General features: G+C 41.3%; 1 protein-coding gene across 1 annotated transcript in view; it reads right to left on the reverse strand.

The window, feature by feature from the left end:
• Positions 1 to 11,488: 11,488 nt before the first annotated feature.
• ABCA9 (ATP binding cassette subfamily A member 9) overlaps positions 11,489 to 20,081 on the reverse strand; it is a 50,145-nt gene continuing 41,552 nt past the window's right edge. The window contains exons 32-40 of the mRNA XM_090257308.1: positions 18,922 to 19,013; positions 18,560 to 18,720; positions 18,000 to 18,075; positions 17,830 to 17,924; positions 17,036 to 17,155; positions 16,695 to 16,835; positions 15,351 to 15,430; positions 12,147 to 12,202; positions 11,489 to 12,014 (exon numbers count right to left, since the gene is read on the reverse strand). Coding sequence (XP_090113434.1) covers positions 11,916 to 12,014; positions 12,147 to 12,202; positions 15,351 to 15,430; positions 16,695 to 16,835; positions 17,036 to 17,155; positions 17,830 to 17,924; positions 18,000 to 18,075; positions 18,560 to 18,720; positions 18,922 to 19,013 — 920 coding nt within the window. The 3' untranslated portion in view covers positions 11,489 to 11,915. The remainder of the gene's footprint in view (positions 12,015 to 12,146; positions 12,203 to 15,350; positions 15,431 to 16,694; positions 16,836 to 17,035; positions 17,156 to 17,829; positions 17,925 to 17,999; positions 18,076 to 18,559; positions 18,721 to 18,921; positions 19,014 to 20,081) is intronic.

A 20,081-nucleotide genomic window follows, 5' to 3' on the forward strand; every position in this document is an offset into this window, starting at 1 on the left:
ATCTGGGAACTTTTTCCTACCTTGTGCCCCAGCTTGCTGATCTGACCCTCTGTTTCCTCTGTCCTCCTTTGAATTCCTGCTATTGTATTCTTCAATTAAGAAACTGTATTATTCATTTCCTGCTCACTCTTACTGAGTTTCTATGTCCTTTCTCATGCTGGTATAGTTCACAGTAAGTTCTTTATAGCTTCCTGGAGTTCTTTGTAGTTCTCACTGAGCCCACTGAGCTTCCTTATAACCATTATTTTGAACTCAGTGTCTGATAGTTTGCGTGTCTTTATTTCATTTAGCACTCTTTCTGGGGATTCTTCTTTCAGTTGGGGGTTGTTTCTTTGTGCCCCCATTTTACTTGAATCTTCTTTGTTTCTGATTCTTAAATTGGTCTGCTTTGACTCCCTGTCTTTGTGGTGTGACCTTCTGTGGCAGGACACCTGGGGGATTCAGTGGTGCAGTCTCTTTAATCTGAACTTGATGCTCTTGGGATGCCCTTTTTTGCCATTTATGTGGGCTATTTTTTTGTAATTGGGTTTTGGTTATTGTTGGGTTACTCTTTGGTGAGTCCTTCTCTCTGGCTAGCTTATTGAGAGTCACTTTGCCTACCAAGTCTTGTACGCTGTTGCATAGGTGCTGCCAGAACAAAACCAAACAGCCCAGGAAAAGAACCCACATCCACAGAAATAACTCTCATCCACAATCACACTATCAACAACAAATGAACCAGTATTAATAAATATGTGAAGAGATTATTATTATTACAAGAAAGGAAAAATAAACATGAAATGACTAACTGAAATAAAAATGCTTTTTGAGAGGGTAGAGGGAGGAGCAATAATAAGAGTAGCAAATAGGGATAAGGTGATGAGAGAAAGAAAGTAAAATTTACCTTGTAAATAAAAAAGGGGGGATAAATGTGGAATGAAGTAAGATAAGGGAAGCATATAGTATTAGGTTTTAAACAAAAATTAAAAAAAAAATATATATATATAGAGAGAGAAAGAACAAGCAAGCAAAAAAGAAGAAAAAGAAAAGAAAAATATAGGAACCAAATTTGAGAAAAATATTCACCACAGCCCCATTGACAACCAATGAGCAAAGATTAATATAGGTGGGATAGGAATGAGAGGGAAAAGAGAAAGAAAGAAAAGCTTAAGAGATGTCTAGAGGATAAGGAAGTGATTTTGTGATGATAGAGGGAGAAGGAATACTAAGAGTGAGGAAAGAAAAGCAGGCTAAGAAAGGGAAATATTCAAATTTAAAATTAAAAAAAGGAAAGGGTGAGAGTAAGGTAAAATGGAGTAGGAAAGGGGAATGGTAGGATTTGAGATTTGAAATACCAAAATAGTGAAGATATAGGAATAAAATTTAAGGAATACAACAACAACCATCATATCCACAACCAATATGCAAAGACCGATCAAGGTGGAGAGAGAATAAGTGTAATTTAAGAATGGTAAAAAAAAAAAGGTGAAATGATTGATGACAAGAAAAATGGTTTGAGAGGCTGGAGAGGGGAGAAATAGTAAAAGTGCAGAATGGAAGCAAGTTGTAGCAAGATAGAAAATAGAATTTAAAATGAAAATAAGAAGAGGAAATAAGAAGGCAAAATGGAGTAAGAGAATGGAGGAGCAAAATGTGAGATTTCAAATAAACTATAATTTAAAAACTAGTGACTTAATATGCACAAACTTGAAGGACAAGAAATGAATGTTAAAATGCTATGCAGGAGAGAAAATAACACAAATCACGAAGAAGACCACAGTGAAATTCATCTCAGTAGTATCTAGTATTTACCACTTCCTTTTCTTTCTGGATCTGCCCCTGGTGATGTAATATTGTGTCTCAGTCTGGCTGTAGGCTGCCTGTTTGAGACTACCAGTGATCCATAGTCTATAGCTGTCTGCTTTAGTTGTTAATTTAGTCAATCTGTAATCAGCAGTAAGGCTTAAGAACCACAGGGTGGGGCAGAGTAATTACTGTGGGTGGGGCTATTGTTTCCTTTCAAGCTGATGCCACTTGCAAGGGCTCCCTCTGCCTGAGTAAGGTGGCTCCTGCATTGTGGGGGATGACTAAGGACAGAGATCCTATTGGTTGTTCCTCTGTTTTCTCCCCAAAGCTACCATCACCAAACTCTCCTCAAGCATCTCTAGTCCACTCTGCCCCCACTTTGCCAGAGCCCAGGGTAAGTAAGTGCAAACAAGATTTTGTGTGCTGGCCCTTTAGGAAGCTCTCTGTGAGTCCAGCTGTCTCTCCATGGAAGGCAAAAACACTCACCGCTTTTCACAGCTGGATGCTATCTGGTTTACTCTCAGCTCTGATGCTGTGGACTAGGGAGTCCAGGTGGGGGTTTAGACCCCACACTTCTCAGGGGGAGTTTTTCCAGCTGCTGAAATATTTTTCCAGACCTTTAGCTGCCACTCGTGGGAGCCCAGCTAGCCATCTCTCATCTTCTCTGCACTCCTGTCAGGGGAAGGCCCCCGGCTATATGTGGCTAAGGTTTAAGATAGAGTTGGGCCTACTTCCGGACCACGAGTTCTGATCAGCAATGATTTAGCATGTGTCTGTAGTGAGTTCTGGTCCACAATGACTTAGCACATTTTGAACCACTTGGCTTGGGGCCACCTTTGTTCACCAAACATATATAAACCCACTGCACTGTGTAGTAGAGAGAGAGTCTGTGTAGCCAGTACTCTCTGCCCCACCAGTAAAGAGTGCAAAACCTCCCAGCTGCTCCATAGAAGTTCTCCACCATAGACAGGAGCCCCCCTCACTATTTGGGGTTCTCAGACCTGACAACTCTGCACCGCTTATATTGTGATAAAGTGGTTTCTTCTGTCTGTGATTATAAGGTTACTCTCCAGCTATTGTTCAGTTGGTTATTCTGGATGATTTCTCCACAATTAAGTTGTAAGTCCAGACTGGTCCTGGGAGGAGGTTAGTGTAGCTTCCACTTATTCCTCCGCCATCTTAGATCTCTCATGTTTTAAATGGGAGTCATTTGGTCACTGATTTACAGGTTAAGATTTATCTATAAATAACTGTCGAGACAAGTTCGATAAGCAACCAAGGATAAAAGGTGTATGTTTGTCTTTTCATTCACATTGAGCAATTTCCTGAGGAGTGGTGGCATTTATACTTGGTTGCCTGATTGTATCACATTATAAAGAGCAACCTTATAAAAAAAATCCAATATTCATAAGCTTTTTTCTATTATGTCCAAGATGATTGTGGCTCATATTAAAATTTTAAGCACTATCTTTAAACCATGAGAAAGGAAAGATTTTCATCAGAGAAAAGCTCTTCTGTACACAGAGCTCCCAACTGCTTGACTGATATCGTTACCTGGGAAATCAGAATTTTCATTCCTGTTTCTTGTTTTCATTCAGTTCCAAATATTTTCTAATCTCCCTTGAGATTTACTTTTTGACCAAGGCATTATTTAGAAATATGTTGTTTTATTTCCAAGTGTCTGGAGATTTTCCTGTTATCTTTTGGTTATTAATTTCTAGTTTAATTCTCTTACAGTCAGAAAATTTATTTGTATGTCAGATTTGTTAGAACTTCTCTTATAACCCAAGATATGATCTATCTTGGTGAGTATTCCAAATGCACTTGAAAAGAGATATGTTCTGCTATTGAGTGAGGGAAGTATTATATAAATGTCTGTTAGATCTAGTTGGTTGATGTTCAGTTTTTCTTTGTTTTTGTTGGTTTTTCTGTCTACTAGTTCTGTTGATTACTGAGAAAGGAGTATTGAAGATTTTAACAAAAATTAGAGACTTTTCTTTTTTCTTTTAGATCTAACAGATTTTGCCTGATGTAATTGGAAGCAGTGGTATTGGGTACATACACATTTAGTACTGCTGTGTCTTCCTGGTGAATTGGCCTTTTTATCATTATGTAATGTCCATCTTTATCCCTGGTAACTTTCTGTGTTCTGAAGTCTATTTTGTCTGGTGTTAATACAAGTGTGAACTCCCTAAAAACCAGAATTATCTTCTGGAGGTTGGGTCCCTTGTAGGACAGCTTCCCCCACTAGGTGAGTGTTCTATGAACCCATCTATATAAGTGTACTAGCTGGCATTGCTGTGAGAGGCTGCGTTGGGCTTCAGTGAATTATTTTTAAGATTCTTTCAATGCACTTGCCCATTTCATGATGGGTGATTTACGAGCACACCTGCCCACACTGAGCTGAGTGTTCAGCAGTTTTTGACCGAAAACAGCATGACCCTGTGTCTCACCCTTGTATTCACTCAATCTTGCCCCAAGTGGCTTTTTTTGTTTGAAAAAAGTCCTCAAAGGGACACATTTTGCTGACGTGGAAGGAGTGAAACAAAAAATGGCACAAGCATGAAAAGGCATCAAAATCAACAAGTTCAAACACTGTTTAGAGCCATGGAAAAATGTCTCCATGGTTGTGGTGCCTCAGATGGAGAGGACTTTGAAGGTGACTGAGTTTAAACATATAAGAAAGAATAAATACATACTTTTTAATAAACAAATTTCATTTTTTGCGGTCCCTCCTTATATGTCCATTCCCCACTATCTTTGATCAACTGACCAGATGATTTCTCTATCATTTCAATATTATTTGCTATAATCAAATTTCCAGTAGGCATGTTAATCAGAACATGCTACAGTTCATTTAATTCTTTGTTTTCAAATACATAAATGATTTACAGATGGTTGAGTCACTTAGTTCTTAGTACTTTGTTCTTTTGCAAATATTCACAGACCCATGAACTGCAAACAGAAATTGGCTTCTGACTTGGTATAGACGTGACAGATTATGTCAGATCGATGTTTCTACCACAATAACTACAAAAAAATCCAGGTAAATTCCTCATTAGAAACCATGCAACCCAAAGGCCAGTGGAGCCACATCATTATCATTTAGTAAGAAATTATTCCAATTCAATTTCTAATCAAGGAACTATCTACCAAAAAATGAAGACAAAATAAACACTTTTCAGAAAAATGAAACTAGCTGAGATAATTGGGCACACTGCAAAAAAAAATTGTTAAGGATACGTAATGTCAACCCTAGGGTAGCAGTAAAAAATAATAAATACATACAGAGAGAAGTACATCAATAAATAAATCTAATATGCCAATAGTATAAAGTGGAATACTAAAGGTATAAAATGGTACCTCTAATCCAACAATTTCGGTAATTAAATGAAATACAAAATAATCAAAACACTCCAACTATAAGAGAGTCCCAGACTTAATTTTAAAAGTGTGACATAAATATGCTGTCAACAAAAAGAAAGCCCAATTTATTTTTATTTATTTTATTTATTGATTTTAAGAGGAGAAGAAGAAGAAGAAGAAGAAGAAGAAGAAAGAGAGAGAGAGAGAGAGAGATTTGTTTCACATCATTTATGTGTTCATTGGTTGACTGTTGTATGTGCCCTGATTAGTGATCACAGTGACTGAACATGCACCCTTGGCATATCGGAATGATACTCCAACCAATGGAGTTACCTGGCCAAAACAAAAGAAAGCCCACTTTAAATTTAAAGATCAAAAGATGAAAACTAACACAATGGGAAAGATATACCACGGACACAGGAAAACTGGAGGGCTATATTAATATGATACAAACTATGACAAGAATTGTTGCCAGAGGTAAAGAATAATATTCCCTAATAACATAGGCATTAATTCATTAAAAGACATAAAAAAAAACTAAATGTATCTGGAACTAACAGCAGAGCTTGAAAATTCATAAATGAAAAACAGAACTAAATAGGTCAATTAACGAGTCCACAGTTATAATGGGAGATTTTAACATTTAAATCTCGATAATTGATAAAAATCAGTTTGCTCTGGCTCAATGCCCTGTAAATAAATTACCCTACAATATATTCTGTTACAATCTATGAAGTTGCCTGCTTCAGCCTGAAGATACCTTCTCATTCTGGGGGTCATTACATCTTTACCACACCTTAAAACATGTATGTGTTATGGTTGAAATTCTCATTAAGACTAGTTTCTGGAGGGAAATTGTGATTGCAATTCTTTTGGCTGGAGAACACCAAATCCAAAATTAGCTTTTTTAAATGTTCAAATTCTGATTAGGCTACATGTGTCAACATATCAATACCAAGGTCCAGAACTCTGGAGTAGAGATAAAAGGCTTTTCTCTGACTAAGCTGTTCATTCCTTCTATTTAAAGACCATAGGGTTTTGTGCATGTGTGTGTGTGTGGGGAGGGTGTTTTGAAAAGGTAGTGGTTTATATTTTGAAAGAAGCCACTTTTCTTCAGAGGTATGGAAGAGCACATTCACAAATATCAGGTTCCCTCTGTTAGATACCTCTTTATAATAGGATACAGTCAGCTCACCAAGTACAGATGGAGGGCAATAAAAAAGCAATTTGGCCAAGAGTAATTAACATTGATATGCTGATTCAGGTCAGCTAATCAGGGTCTGACCATTTTAAGAAGCAAATTCTGGATTATTCTCTGCTTCCCATAATACAGAGCTTCCTTCCCTACTTGAAAAAAATTCTCAGGATAATGATCAAGATAAAATATAGGAAATCCCCTTGAATAGCTTTTCCTCCCTCCCCCAACATTGCCCCGACACCCAGCTGGGTCTTAAGGTGGCAAAATTCCCAAGCCCTTGGTTGACAGACACATTGTTCTAACACAATGGGGGTGATTTGGGCAACCTGGGAGACATTTTCATTTGTCACACTCAGGTGCGATTGCTGTTATGCTCAGCTCCTCCTTCTTCCTCTCACCCCCAACGAGGAATTATCCAACACAAAATGTCAGTTGTACCAATGTTGAGAAACTCACATCTAGTATAAGAGTAAATAAACCCAGTATCATTCAAGTTACTTATTCATAATCACTGTGATCTTTTCATTCATCTAGTCCTTTGAATAAATTATTCTTACCTTCTACTTTAAACACTGCAAGCGTTTACTCAATGTACATTTTGTATATCCAAATTAGGCCAGCTTTGCCTAGCTTTTTACAATATGGGGAAGTATAGACTCATCCAAATTCATCTTGGGTGTCTTGGGTTGGATCGTGTCCAAAGAGAGATTTTTTGAAGCAACATTAAAATATTTCCAAAACTTACAATGAGAGTTCCATTTCAAGACAGTGTTAAAACAGAAGCAGGCTCTTAGATACAGAGAACAGAATGATGGTTGCCAGAGGGGAGGGGGGTGGGGGCACTGGGTGAAGGGATTGAGAACTACAGATTGATAGTTACAGAATAGTCACGGGGATGTAAAGTACAGCATAGTGAATATAGTCAATAATACTGTAATAACTACATATGATGCCAGGTGGGTACTGGAACTATGAGGGGGGAACACTTGGTAAAGTATATGATTGTGTAACCACTTTGCTGTTCACCTGAAACTATCATAACACAAAATATTGAATGTAAATGGTAATTGAAAAATAAAATAAAATAATTGTTAGAAGACGGTTTTAACCCAAGATTTTAATTCTCTTGCTTTGCAGTTTCCATGGCTATAACTCAAAAAGTATCAAAATAGGAAATATTTATATTAGCAGTAACAACAGGAAGTTCCTATTGTCTGGATAAAAACTTGGAGAGCAGTGTGGTGGGGATTAATTGAGACTGAAGGAAATGCAAACTTGTGATGGAGTCAGCATAGATAGGTAAGTGGAAAGACCCTTGCAGAGTACTGATCCAGGCAAGGACCAGGGATACACATCTTGGGATAGTTTGAACATGGGTGCCCTGTTCAGGGTTATGTCCCACGTCTACTATGTTAGTATAATGTTAACTACCTGTTTAACAGCCTGCTGTCTCAGAAATCCCAGGAGCTCAACACCACAAAGGGTTTTGTAGTGGTTCAGTGTTTGGTTTGGGTTTGAAGAGTGTGTGCACATGTGCATTTCATGTTTTTGATGTTTCAGTCCTAGGTAGGCCACATGGCTCTTGTAGACGGCTCATCTCCAACTGGCAACTCAGGGACTTGAGTGCTTTCCACTCTGGGCTGGTCATCTCAAAGTCCCGCATTTCCTGACTCATAAATGAGAAAGAGAAATCACACTAATGACCTAGCAGGAGACTTAGGTAATGGCCCAAGAGTGTCATACCTCGTTTCTGCCCATATTTTATAGTCCACAGCTAGTCAGAAGGAGAATGGGATTGGTGAGAGTCAACAGGTCTCTACCTAAATGACCTAGAAAATTAAGTGGGGCTGCTATTACCCCAGATTCTTAGTAAAGATGCTGCATGAGAGGAGAAACAGGTGCCCCAGATGAGTTTAAGAAGGTTCAACAAAAGAAGGCATCAGCATGTTACCTCCAGTGTTTTCAGTACCATTTGAACAACATTATCCATCACTGTGACTCTCCTGAAAAATGAAATGCAATTAACTTTCTTAATGATCAGAAAAGAAAAAGTCCCTCAGCATCAAGGTCTTATATCTGCTGTTATGTGCAGTATAGACTTTAAGCTTGAATTATTTTTCTGTTTGGAATAATACTTTAGTGTCTGGAGTTGCCATACTTGGAGGATATGTCCTCCTTGATATAGAAGGTGGGATTATAAAAGAAGGATACAGGAGTCCCTTTTTATATCGCAGTTCACTTATTGCAGCCTCACTGTATCGCGGGATTTTAAAAAATATTATATTTAATTATTTAATGCGGGTTTTTTGCTATATCGTGGGATTTTGTAGTACTGTATACGTATGTTGTTAAGGTTACATAGGTTTAAGAGTGTAGAATATGTTTAAGAACATAAGTAGTGTTTATAAAAGTGTGGAAAAGGTTAATAAGGGAGTGGGAAAGGTTAATGAGGGTCTGGGAATGGTTTATAAGTGTGTGGGAAGGGTTTATAAAGCCTTAATATATATATAAATACTAAAATAAATGTAAGGTTCCTACTTTGTGGATATTTACCTATTGCAGGGGGTCTAGAATGTAATACCCATGATAAGTGAGGGAATCCTGTATTTTCTATACTGGTGGAAGTTTTGTTTCTAAAGGATCTATTTGCAAAGGTGCAAAAAAAAAAAAAAAATAGAGTACCCCTCCCATCACTCTGACCACTGCTAATGTGACTGTCCTTATCATTACAGGAAAATTATTTTTTTATTTATAAACTTTAATCTGCATTTTGTCATTGGATTCTCACGGCAAGTCAATGAGTAAATATGTTGGGTATTAATACTCTTTTTAAGATGGAAAACTGAGACTTAGAATGTTTAAATTCATTGACCTACAGACCCATAGCTTAGAAAGCAGCCAAGAATAATACAAATATAACTCTGCCACTTCTGAGACATGAGAAACAAATTCCTACAGACATTTCATAGAGCTTGGTGTGCTCTTTCTCAATGGATTGTCAAGTTCTCTGCCAAGATCATTGCATTTTCTTTTATATCCTCATAGCTTATGAAGTTTGTAGCATGGGAAGGCATTCCCGGTAACTTTCTTTACACTCCTGTCTTGGAGCTCTCCCTGAGACAAATTTTGGTTTTTCCTTAATTGACAACCCACAGTGCCTTTAAGGCCAATATAAAATTATTTCTTTTTAGATTCAATTGTTGACAGGTTTGTATTTATTGCCATTATATTGTTCAAAGTTTTGATCTTCTTTCCTTAAATAAGTCCCTTTAACATTTCATATAATAATAGTTTGATGATGATGAACTCCTTTAGTTTTTTTCTTGTCCAGGAAGCTCTTTATTTGCTCTTTGATTATAAATGATAGTTTTGCTGGGTAGAGCAATCTTGGCTGTGACATTGAATATTTCTTGCCAGTCTTTCCTGGCCTGCAAATTTTCTTTTGAGAAATCAGCTGACAGTCTTATGGGAGCTCCCTTGCAGGTAACTAATTTCTTTTCTCTTGCTGCTTTTAAGATTCTCTCTTTATCTTTAACCTTTGGAATTTTAATTATAATGGGTTTCTTTGCATCCATCTTGTTTGGGACTCACTGTGCTTCCTGGACTTGCATGTGTATTTCCTTTACCAAATGAGGGAAGTTTTCTTTTATTATTTTTTCAAATAGATTTCCAATTTCTTGCTCTTTCTCTTCCTCTGGCACCCCTATGATGTGAATGTTGGAAGGCTTGAAGTTGTCCCAGAGGCTGCTTATACTACCTCGTTATTTTTGGATTTTTTTCTTCTTGTTGTTCTGTTTTGTTTTTTTTTGTTGTTTGTTTTGTTTTTTGCTTGAAGAACAGAGACAGAATCATGGATGTGGGTAACATTTTGAAGGTTTTCAGATGGGGAGGGGGCACAGGGGAATAGGTGAGGAGCTGAGGGGATTAAGATGTATAAATAGGTAGTTGCAGAATAGCCATGGGGATGTAAAGGACAGTATAGGAAATGGAGTGGCCAAAAAAGCGTGACCCATGGACATGAACAATGGTGTGGGGATGGCCTGAGGGAGTGGGGGTTGCTGGGTGGCAGGGGGCAAAGGAGGAAAAACTGGGACTACTGTAATGGCATAATCAATGAAATACAATAAAAAATAAAAAATTAAAACATAAATAAAATTATTGCTTACCACTAAGACAATTATACTGCAATGGCTTTAACATGCAGTGTTTCTGACACCAACTGCATATAAAATGAAACAAAATGGTAAGTTTTGGTGATTTGCCTGAAGATAGACCCTTGAGTGGTAACAAAACACATGAAACTTGAAATACTTTTCAACATTCTACGTGAGATATTTATATTAAACCATTCACAATGGGGTCATTTGGATTTACGACAATAATTGGCTATGTTTAAGGCAAAAATGGTTTGTAGCTTCAAATCCTTGTATCATTCTAGTTGATACCATAACAGTTAGAAGTTGATTATATAGTGTCTATTATGTTCTTTAGATTCTCTCCCCAAAAGACAAGAAAAACTTCAGGTTGAAGGACGATTCTTTATACCTCCAGGGCAACCTCAATCCCCTGTTTAATAACTGCTTGATGAAATCTTTAAAGTAGTGGGTGTCAGATAGACTCCGGGGTTTGAATTTTGGATCTGTGTGACCTCTAACTTTGGGAAGGTCGACTTGTCTAAATATCACTTCATTTATATGCCTATATTAGACTTTTATTGTTGTATAAGAAATGATTGTACACTTAGTGACTTAGGCAACAATGAAAGTAGCAGCGACAACAATAGCAACCCATCTGAGTACGCACATACAAGTATGCTGTGTTGATGTTAAGGTGTTTATAGAGTCACCAACTGAAGAAATCATAACAGATACAGACATAGGAAATTAAGATCTATGCAGATGGGTTGACCTAGTGCTTTGCAGAGGGTAGACCATTGCATCATAAGAAGACATGACATCAGAAATATATTTCAAAATTGTATGCAAGATATGTATTTTTTGTCAACTTGATTATTTAATGTCTTATTACAATTATTTATTTTAACAGGTTTCAGATTCCCTTTATCATCCCAACAGGCAAAACACAGACTCTACAATCTAAACTCTGAAAAATGACAGCAAAAGAAAATCAGTGAATAAAAAGTTTAAAAAAAAGTGAATTACAAGAAGCAAAGACGTTGCTGCTGTGTAATCAATGACCTCCCTGCCCCCTAAAATCAGCATTGCCTTCCTTGGTATTTTAACCAAAAAGGTAAGAAAATATCCAGTATATTAAAGTGCAGAGAAAGAAAATAAAGCAATCTCTGCATCATTCTCAGAAACATAAACAATTCCATAACAAATGCATTTTTTAAGGTTACTTCTGTGTGGAATGTGGACGCTGGTAGCTGGGCAGAGGCCACAGGGTCTGGCTTCCTTACTCTCACTGTGAGTAATATGATTGAGAAAAATCATCATGTAAGTTTCAAAAGCACCTTGTACAAAGCTGAGATAAGGTGCATTCATGCTATAAAATATTATCTTAAAAGAGTCACAAACTTGAAGGGTACCCCAGGGTATTTGGTGTTTCAAGGCTCTTCCTGTGGGAGAAGCTTCCACTTCACTGATAGATGGACTTCCTCCTCAAAATCCTCTAGCTCCTGCTCCTTGGAGAGCTCCAGGAAAACCTGACGTGGAGGAAAAAAGTCAGAGAACAGGGGTCACACAGTTTCCCGGAGCTCTGAGTGAGCGCAAAGAATATGCAGATATCATACACTTATATTCCGTGGGTGATGTGAGAATCTCTAAAGCTGACCCACCTGCTCCAGCGTGGACTGCGAGAGGCTGTACTCCTCCAGGTTGAAGCTCTGTTTAACTGAACAAGGATGGATGTGTATTAGGAAGTCATATATTTTTGATCCAGAGAGTTGTACCAAGACATGTATCAGAAGTACATACAACTAGATCTTAAATATCGGAAGTGCATACAACTAGATCTTAAATACAAAAGGCAAGGGAATAAACATCCTTGGACTAAATCGTCGGCAGCTGTCCGTCTCGAGAGACGATGGTGTAGCTTCTTAAGAGTCTATCTGCACCGCCGAGAATGGCTGTGCAGTCCGACTCGGGAGTGACACGGTATCTGTCTCCTCCCGTGTTGAATCGACATCTTGCGATGACGCTGGAGTGTCCTCTCCAGCGAAGCTGAAGCTACAGAGCCTGGGCAGGGTGATATGGAGGGTCTGCTGTTGCCCATGCAGCAGACCCCACCTCTCTTCGCAGCTGAAGGGTCCAAGGGAAAGACGGAGTCAATACAGCTTGGCTTCAGGTGCGCCGCAGGAGTTGCCGGTGTTGACTACAACGTCAAACCGCCTTAGGGACTCCGGCTCCGGATTTTCTGTCGGGGTTTACTCCCTTAGCCTTTCCCCTGAAGAGGTATGCCGCAAGGCAGCGGAGGTTTTTTGGAGTCAGAGTTTGGACTAAATATGAGCATGTGAATTCACTATCCCGTCCCGTGACAGGATGGAAACACTCTTCCATTGTCATAGAATGAGGGCAGAGTCACCGCCAGACTGGAAAACAATATAAGAGGTTCCAGACCACCTCAGGAGGATAAGCTAAGGGTGGTCCCCTCCATGCTGGACCGCTACCATGTGCCCCTCTCCGCCCACCCTCTCTCTTCTCTGCTGCGAAGGCTGACTGCTCCTTCCGGGCTTCCACCAGCAGCAGCCCAGGAGGAAGGGTCGAGGAAGGGGGAGGCAGGTCAAGGCCTTTAATCCTTCACTTCCTCTCTGACACCACCCACGTCCCTTAATCGGAAGTCACTCCTTCTCTCAAGGTGGCAAATTCTACATGTCTCCGCACCCGGGTTCCAGTCACTACTTCCTCTCTCAGTCCCTTCAGACCTAAGGACAGAAACGCTTCTGTGGATTTAGCCTCCAGTAATTGCATTATTTCTTGCACCTTTGCAGGTAGCCCCTTTATAAACAAAACTTCCCTGAATTATCTTATTTTGGATTTTCATTCTGTTACCAACCTGGACTGTGACTGAGATCCCAAATGTGCAGATTCACCTAAGGGGAGGAAATAATGAGTGGAAAGGTAGGACTGGAAAGCACCGTTATCAGATTGCTGGGGTGGGATTGGTCCGCAATCTGGAAACATGGGAACGGGTCCGTGACTCATGTCCGGAAACACAGAAAGAAAACGTGCTGCAGATGGCTGATGGCCCTGCACTTTCAGAGTCGGGAGGAGCAAAGAATCTGCATGTTTCTCATGGAAGGCAACATGGGAGGTATCCCTAGAGGATAGATATCCTAGGAGGTAAAACAGATTCCAAGAGGACCCCAGGGCCCGCCAGGTGTTCACAAGAGGGCAAGAGGAGGAGGCATCAGCCACCCCAGGAAGCTGTGGTCAGAGGCTCAAGATAGGACAGGAGAGAGTCTTTTCAAGGAACCTACCAAAGCACCCCACGAGAGAAGGGGAGTCAGGCCATGTTGCCACAGTACAGCTCTAATGATCAAATTGAGTTTTGCTTCCACATGATCCCTTCCTCCCTCTCCTTATACTCTATCCCAGAGAGGCCTAAAACAGCCACTTATGAGTCATGGAGAGAGAACAGGGTAGGAAGAGAGAGAAAACCTTCCTAGCTTCAAGTCTTCAGATCTGAAGCAAGGAGGGAGCCTGTGAGGGTCTAATTTTGCTGGAATTTACATCACCCCAAAACCATTTGATTGTATGCAAGAAGGAGTCTATGGAGCAAGATAAAGGAATAGTCACAGCGCATGCATTTTGCATCCACACTTCTTGGTCTAGCCCCTCATTTCAGTACATGTACTGCAGCTAAGACTGTAACCATGGCCAATTTAACATTTGGAGAAATAAACTGCTAGCTTACATTTCAATATTTTGTACTTTGTGTAATCTTGACATGATAGAATAGGAAGCTATTAATAAGTTGTTTTTCCTCCCTCAATCAGAACTTCGGTTTCAGCAAATTAAGCGCAGCTGAGGGAATCTGAGGAGGGAGGGGACATTTTCGAAAGCAGAAACATTCGAAGACTCTTAAGAAAAGGCTCCATTGTATTCTAGGGAGGCAGCTTTCCTGCAACATCTGTGTCCTAGCTTCTACTTTGTTATAAAGCCCTTCTTGTTGATCAGAGCCCATTGTGGGAATCCTTCCCACTAGAACATTGCAAAATTGGTCAAAAGGCCACAACAGTCAGTGTGGAAAATGGATCCATAGACCATAGAGTAAAGGCGACCAGCAGAACCAGAAAGTGAAAAGAAAACCTATCTGGGGCAGTCACAGGTTTAGCTCAAGGGGAAGAATCTCTTTAAGAACCAGGATGCCTGGGGCTTCTAATAACAGATGGATGACAGGCCAAAAAAAGTACAAGTCATGAAAGGGAAGGTGTTCAGCTTTTTATCAGATTTCATACACTGGCGTGACAGGCAAAATCTTAGCCCAGATCAGCGCAGTTTGCAAAAGTGCAGATCTTAGATCAGAATTTAAGAGCCTAGAAAAGAATGATGATTTAGCCCAGTTCAACAGAGAGGAGCCTTCTTATCAGCATCTAATGCTGTCAAAGCACACATAGCGACAAAACCAAGTGTGTATCTTTCTGTTCACATGCATTTGTGGGGCCTCTCGTCCCAAATGTCACTGGTCTCTTTCCTCTAGAGCCTCATTCACTCAGGGCAGGGTTTCCCAACGTGGGCACTAATGACATTTTGGTCCAATTATTCTTCATTGTGCGAGCAGGCTGATGTGTGCCTTCTGGGATGTTTAGCATCACCCCTGGCCTTGACCTATGAGATACCAGTTGTGCTCCCCAACCCTCCCCCCAGTCATGGCAACCAAAAATATCCCCGGACATTGCCAACTCACCCCTGGTGGAAAACCACTGGATTAAAAGGCTTACTAATTGACTTATGGTGTAATACCACAATTTTATGTTCATGTACATGTTATATTGATTTTATACAAGATCTGAATTTATCTGTGTCTTATCTGTTCTTACCTATCTCTAATTTGAAGAAAGCCTGTGACAAAGGTCGCACATCCTCGACAGGCAGCTTGTAAACCATCAGGGAGGAGTACCTGGGGGGAAAGGAGGGAGGCTGAGCTCTAGGTTTCCGGAGCACAACCGACGACCGACGAGTGAATGTCTACAAAGGAGCAACAGCCGACAGGGCTGAGGTGGTACCTTGTCGCAGTTTTAGTTTGCATTTACCTAAAGAAAAAAATAAATTGAACAAACAAAATTGCAACAGACTGAAAGATACAGAGAACATTTTGGCAGGTACCAGATTTGGGGGGAAATGGGGGAGCGGGATGAAAAGGGGGAAAGGATTAAGAAGTACAGGCTGGCAGTTACAAAACAGTCACGGGATGTAAAGTACAGCACAGGGAATGCAGTTAATAATATTGTGACAACTATGTATGGTGCCAAGTGGTACTGGAAATATTGGGGGAAACACTTGGTAAAGTCTATGATTGTCTAACCACTGTGCTGTACACCTGAAACTAACAGAAAATAGTATTGACTGTGAACTGTAATTCAAAAATAAAATTAAAAAATAATAAAATGAAATCATGACTTTGGAAAAAAAATAAAGGAAAAGAAGCAGCAATGTCACCAATAATTTATTTGCACGTACATATCTGTGTAGTGCTGGAAACAGCCATTGAGTGAATGCTCTTTGATCAAAAAGAAGTCAGTTTAGAAAGCAGAACCATTGAAAGGCCCTTAAGAAAAGGCTCCTTTGACTCCAGGCAGGCACCAGAGAGAACAGGCAGGAAACCAACCTGGGATCCGCCTCTAGGAGGGAAGAAGCGGGCTACTTATCATTCCTCTCCTTTAGTGAGAAGAGAATCGTATTTACCTAAGAAAGACGAGGTTCACCTCCCGGCTCCAGCCCTAGTTATTGGGCATTATCAAACCTACCTGAGCCGCAAATGCCATTTGTTACTGATAAAAAGGAAGAGGTTGAGAGACACCATTCAGTGAGGTGCGGCCCATGCCTGGGACTGGGCACCGTACAGGTGATCTCATTTAACGGGGATGGTTTCCCCCTCTGGAGAGGACAACCGGAATGAACTAGGTTCCTGCGCACGTTAGTACCTGGCACCTTCCCTTACAAGAATCAGCTTCCCAATCAGCACTTCGCTCTCTTAGTTCCCCCTGTGGGACCCTTTGGATGTGGGCCTTTCTCTAGTAATTAAAGTATTCACAATGACCACAAAGTTAAAAAACAAAACAAAACAAGAAGAATCAGATGATCAAGCTTTTTATTTTTCATCACTGTAACAGAAAACAAAATAAAGATCAAGATGAAACAGAACACCACCTGCATTTGTTTACCTTTCTTGCCGAGCGGCCTGGGGGAAAAGCCTCAGAATTTCCGCGTGGAGGGGCTCCACTTGCTCGAGGGTCTTCACCTTCATCTCTAGCAGGTAATCTTTGCCGAACTTGCTCTTCAAGTGCTGGATGGAACCGATACACCTGGAGTGGGGAGGAGAGTGAAGCCAATCAAGAAAAGGGAGCGAGAAATCTAATTGGTGATTTTCTGCCCCTGCAGGCCTCTCCGTGGGGAGGGCCAGGGAGATCCGGAGCAGCAGCGCCTTCTGCTCCTCACAGTGATGACGTGTGCAGGGAAATGTCCCTAGTTCAGGGCATAACTGGGGCCAAGCGTGGGCACCCACCTCAGCCTTCCCGACACCATGATGGCCACGCGGTCACACACGGCCTCCGCCTCCGCCATGTAATGGGTGGTCAGGAGGATGCCCCTCTCCATGTTTTTAATGGTGGCCCGGATCGCCTGCCTGAAGTTAAATCGAGGGACAGGTTAACGAGTAGGAATGCCGGATAATGTAAAAAAAAAAAAAAAGTTTCAAGGAGTTATCATTGGCACGTATGGAACAATGTGTGAATTCAGATGAGACAAAGAAAGGATTTTTGAAGGAGTAACAGGCATAGAAATAACCAAACTGTGGTTGGGGCTGAATGTAGAGAATGATATTGGATAAAAAAAGTTTGTTTAGAAAAATGCTGCATTTCAAGAATATTTATGAGAAGGCGGTAGGAAAAAAGAAAATGACATTTAATAACATGATAATAATGGCCTATACCCTAAAGTACATACACAATGGCAGATCTCGGAGTCCTAAAATAATGAAAGACTATTCAGGTGATGGAACGTTTTTTTCCTGCCAGTAGAAGTGTGTTTCGGACGGCGTGGCAGAACGCTTTAAAACTGACTATCGACTGAGGTCATTGAGTATAAACAGGGGCCATGCACACCCGGACGACCTAAGATGAGAACAACGTTCTCCGAGTGTTAGTTCGTGAGAACATCTCTTTCTCCCCCGGAAAAGTGGGCTGGGACGTGCTAACACGTTTCCCCACCCCCATCATCCTGCCTTTCCCGACAGTGTCGCTGGCTTCCGCTTTGTGAGCAGAGCAGTGTCCCTGTGGGTCGCGCACGGCATGGCCTCACCACATCTGCTGCTGCCCCTCGGGGTCCATGCCCGTGGACGGCTCGTCCAGCAGCACCACCGACGGGCCTCCCAGCAAGCTCAGCGCGAAGCACAGCTGGAACGAGAGGGACAGCGTGTCTGGCACCGACCTGCGCCCCGCGCACAGTCGCCCCGAACCCCGCGCCCCTACCTTCCTCTTGATGCCCTCGGATAAGGCCCTCACGGGCTGCTTCTGCTGCTCCTGCAGCTGCAGCGCCTCCACCAGCCTGCAGGAGACACAATGGGGTCTTACAGGCTTCTTGACAAGGAGGAAGCTTGGTAAGGGAGCGGGGCCGTGCAGGACCAGGGTGGGGAGAAGAGCTCAGAAATGTGGTTTCGAAAAGAGACACGGGGCCATGTTAAAAATGACTGGTTTGATCCACACACACCCCCGATTAGTTTTTCCTTTCAAAAATGTTAAAGCACATTTCATGATATCCAAATAACTGTCCTAGGATAGCTGATACTTAAATTTTAGTACTTTTGATGAATTTACCAGTGAATCCTTTTTTTTTCTTTCCATATTTAATATGAGAAAGAAAATAACACTTTGCAATTGGGGAAACCAGTTTCTAACTGCAAATCTACCCCACGTGGTCTGGGTCGGTGTCAACAGCCTCTCGCAAAGTCCTGAGTTTCCCAGAAGATTGTCACTCCCAGCTGTGTCCCTGGACCCCTCAGGTGAAGAACAGGTGCCTGACCCCCAGGTACCGTGTGATGGCGACCGTGGCGTCCGCCTTCCTGAGCCCTTTCACCGCCGCGAACACGTCCAGGTGTTCCCTCGCCGTCAGGCTGGGCCACAGCGCATTCTCCTGAGGACAGTACCCCAGGAACTTGGGGGTGTCCCCGCTGCTGCTGCCTTTCAGAATCACCTACACAAAAAGTTCATGTACATTACTGTTTTTGGAATTAAGGAGAGAAATTTTATTAATTTTCTTCATTCAATGTATAAGCCACATTGATTATTAGTACCAAAAGATCACCTACGTTTGTGACGATTGTCATCAATATGTATTGTAAAACGTTTGATCTGGGAAGCCGTTAATGGCCATATTTCTGTGTGTGTTACTGACCTGTCCCGCAGTTGGTTTTGAGTCTCCAGTTACCAACTTAATAGTTGTGCTTTTACCAGCTCCATTGTGTCCTAAAAGGCCTATAACTTCACCTGAAAAAAAAAAAAAAAGGTACGCTAAGAATTATAACCACAAATAATCATAAAAATAAAAACAAACACTGTGTGAGGACTCCCTATGTGTCAAGCTTTATGTCAAACGCACTATGTACGTTAGTTCCCTTATGCCTCACGTACAAACCTTCATTCTACAGGCGAGGAAACTAAGGCATAAAGAGGTTAAATACTTACCCAAGTCATGCACCTGGTAAGAAAGAGGCTGAGCTGGAGCAGAAACAAAGTTTGATGCCAAAGTCTGTTGCATTGCCCTGACCCTTTCCCCAAATGTGTCACATGTTAGGAATGAAGAGTGAGTTACTACACCTCAGGAAGCTCCCGTCTGTGCAGCATTCCCTGCTGTGAAATTAATTTTACCACCTAGAAAGCTATACCATCCTTCTGTGGAGAGCAGGACCAATAAAATGACATTGGTCCAATCAAGATAGCATAAAGTACATAAAATGAAGTCACTTATGTCAACTAAAATGGCTTTCAGTGAGCCATGACACTTTGGTTCAGAAGAAAAACTGCTAAAGTCACACTGAGATACATCTGGCAAGGGGGCACATTTAAGCTATCTACTCATGTGGTCAGAACAGACCATCTGGCCAGGGGACACAGCTAAGGTATCTGCCCGTGTGAACAGAATGGCCATGTCTGCAGAGTGGGACCACCCATAAGTGGGCTCCTGGGGAAATTCCACTCTTGTTAGCAGGGGTGTCAAGCAAAACAGTCTTGTAACACTCATAGGTGCTTTGACAAATTCTAAACTTGGCATCAGGAGTGCCAAGACATTTATCAAAAGGACCTTTTCAGCTGTAACTGAGGCAGGTCCCAGACCACTGCTGAGACAGCTGAGCTCCACATACCAGAGTGCTGCCCCATGCCACACTGACCTCTCTTGGCCACTGGGGGGCTCTGCCCTGCTGGACTGAGGACTTCACCTGCCCTGCTGCCCACATGGCTCCAGAGATCCTTCCTTGCAAGAAGCTGACAACTCCTCTGCCCACTGTGCTGTCTCCTGGACCTGCAGACTGAGACTCTGGGACTCAGGTTCATCAT

The sequence above is a fragment of the Furipterus horrens genome, unplaced genomic scaffold, assembly GCF_987537825.1.
Source record: "Furipterus horrens unplaced genomic scaffold, mFurHor1.1.pri manual_scaffold_11, whole genome shotgun sequence".
NCBI lineage: Eukaryota > Metazoa > Chordata > Mammalia > Chiroptera > Furipteridae > Furipterus > Furipterus horrens.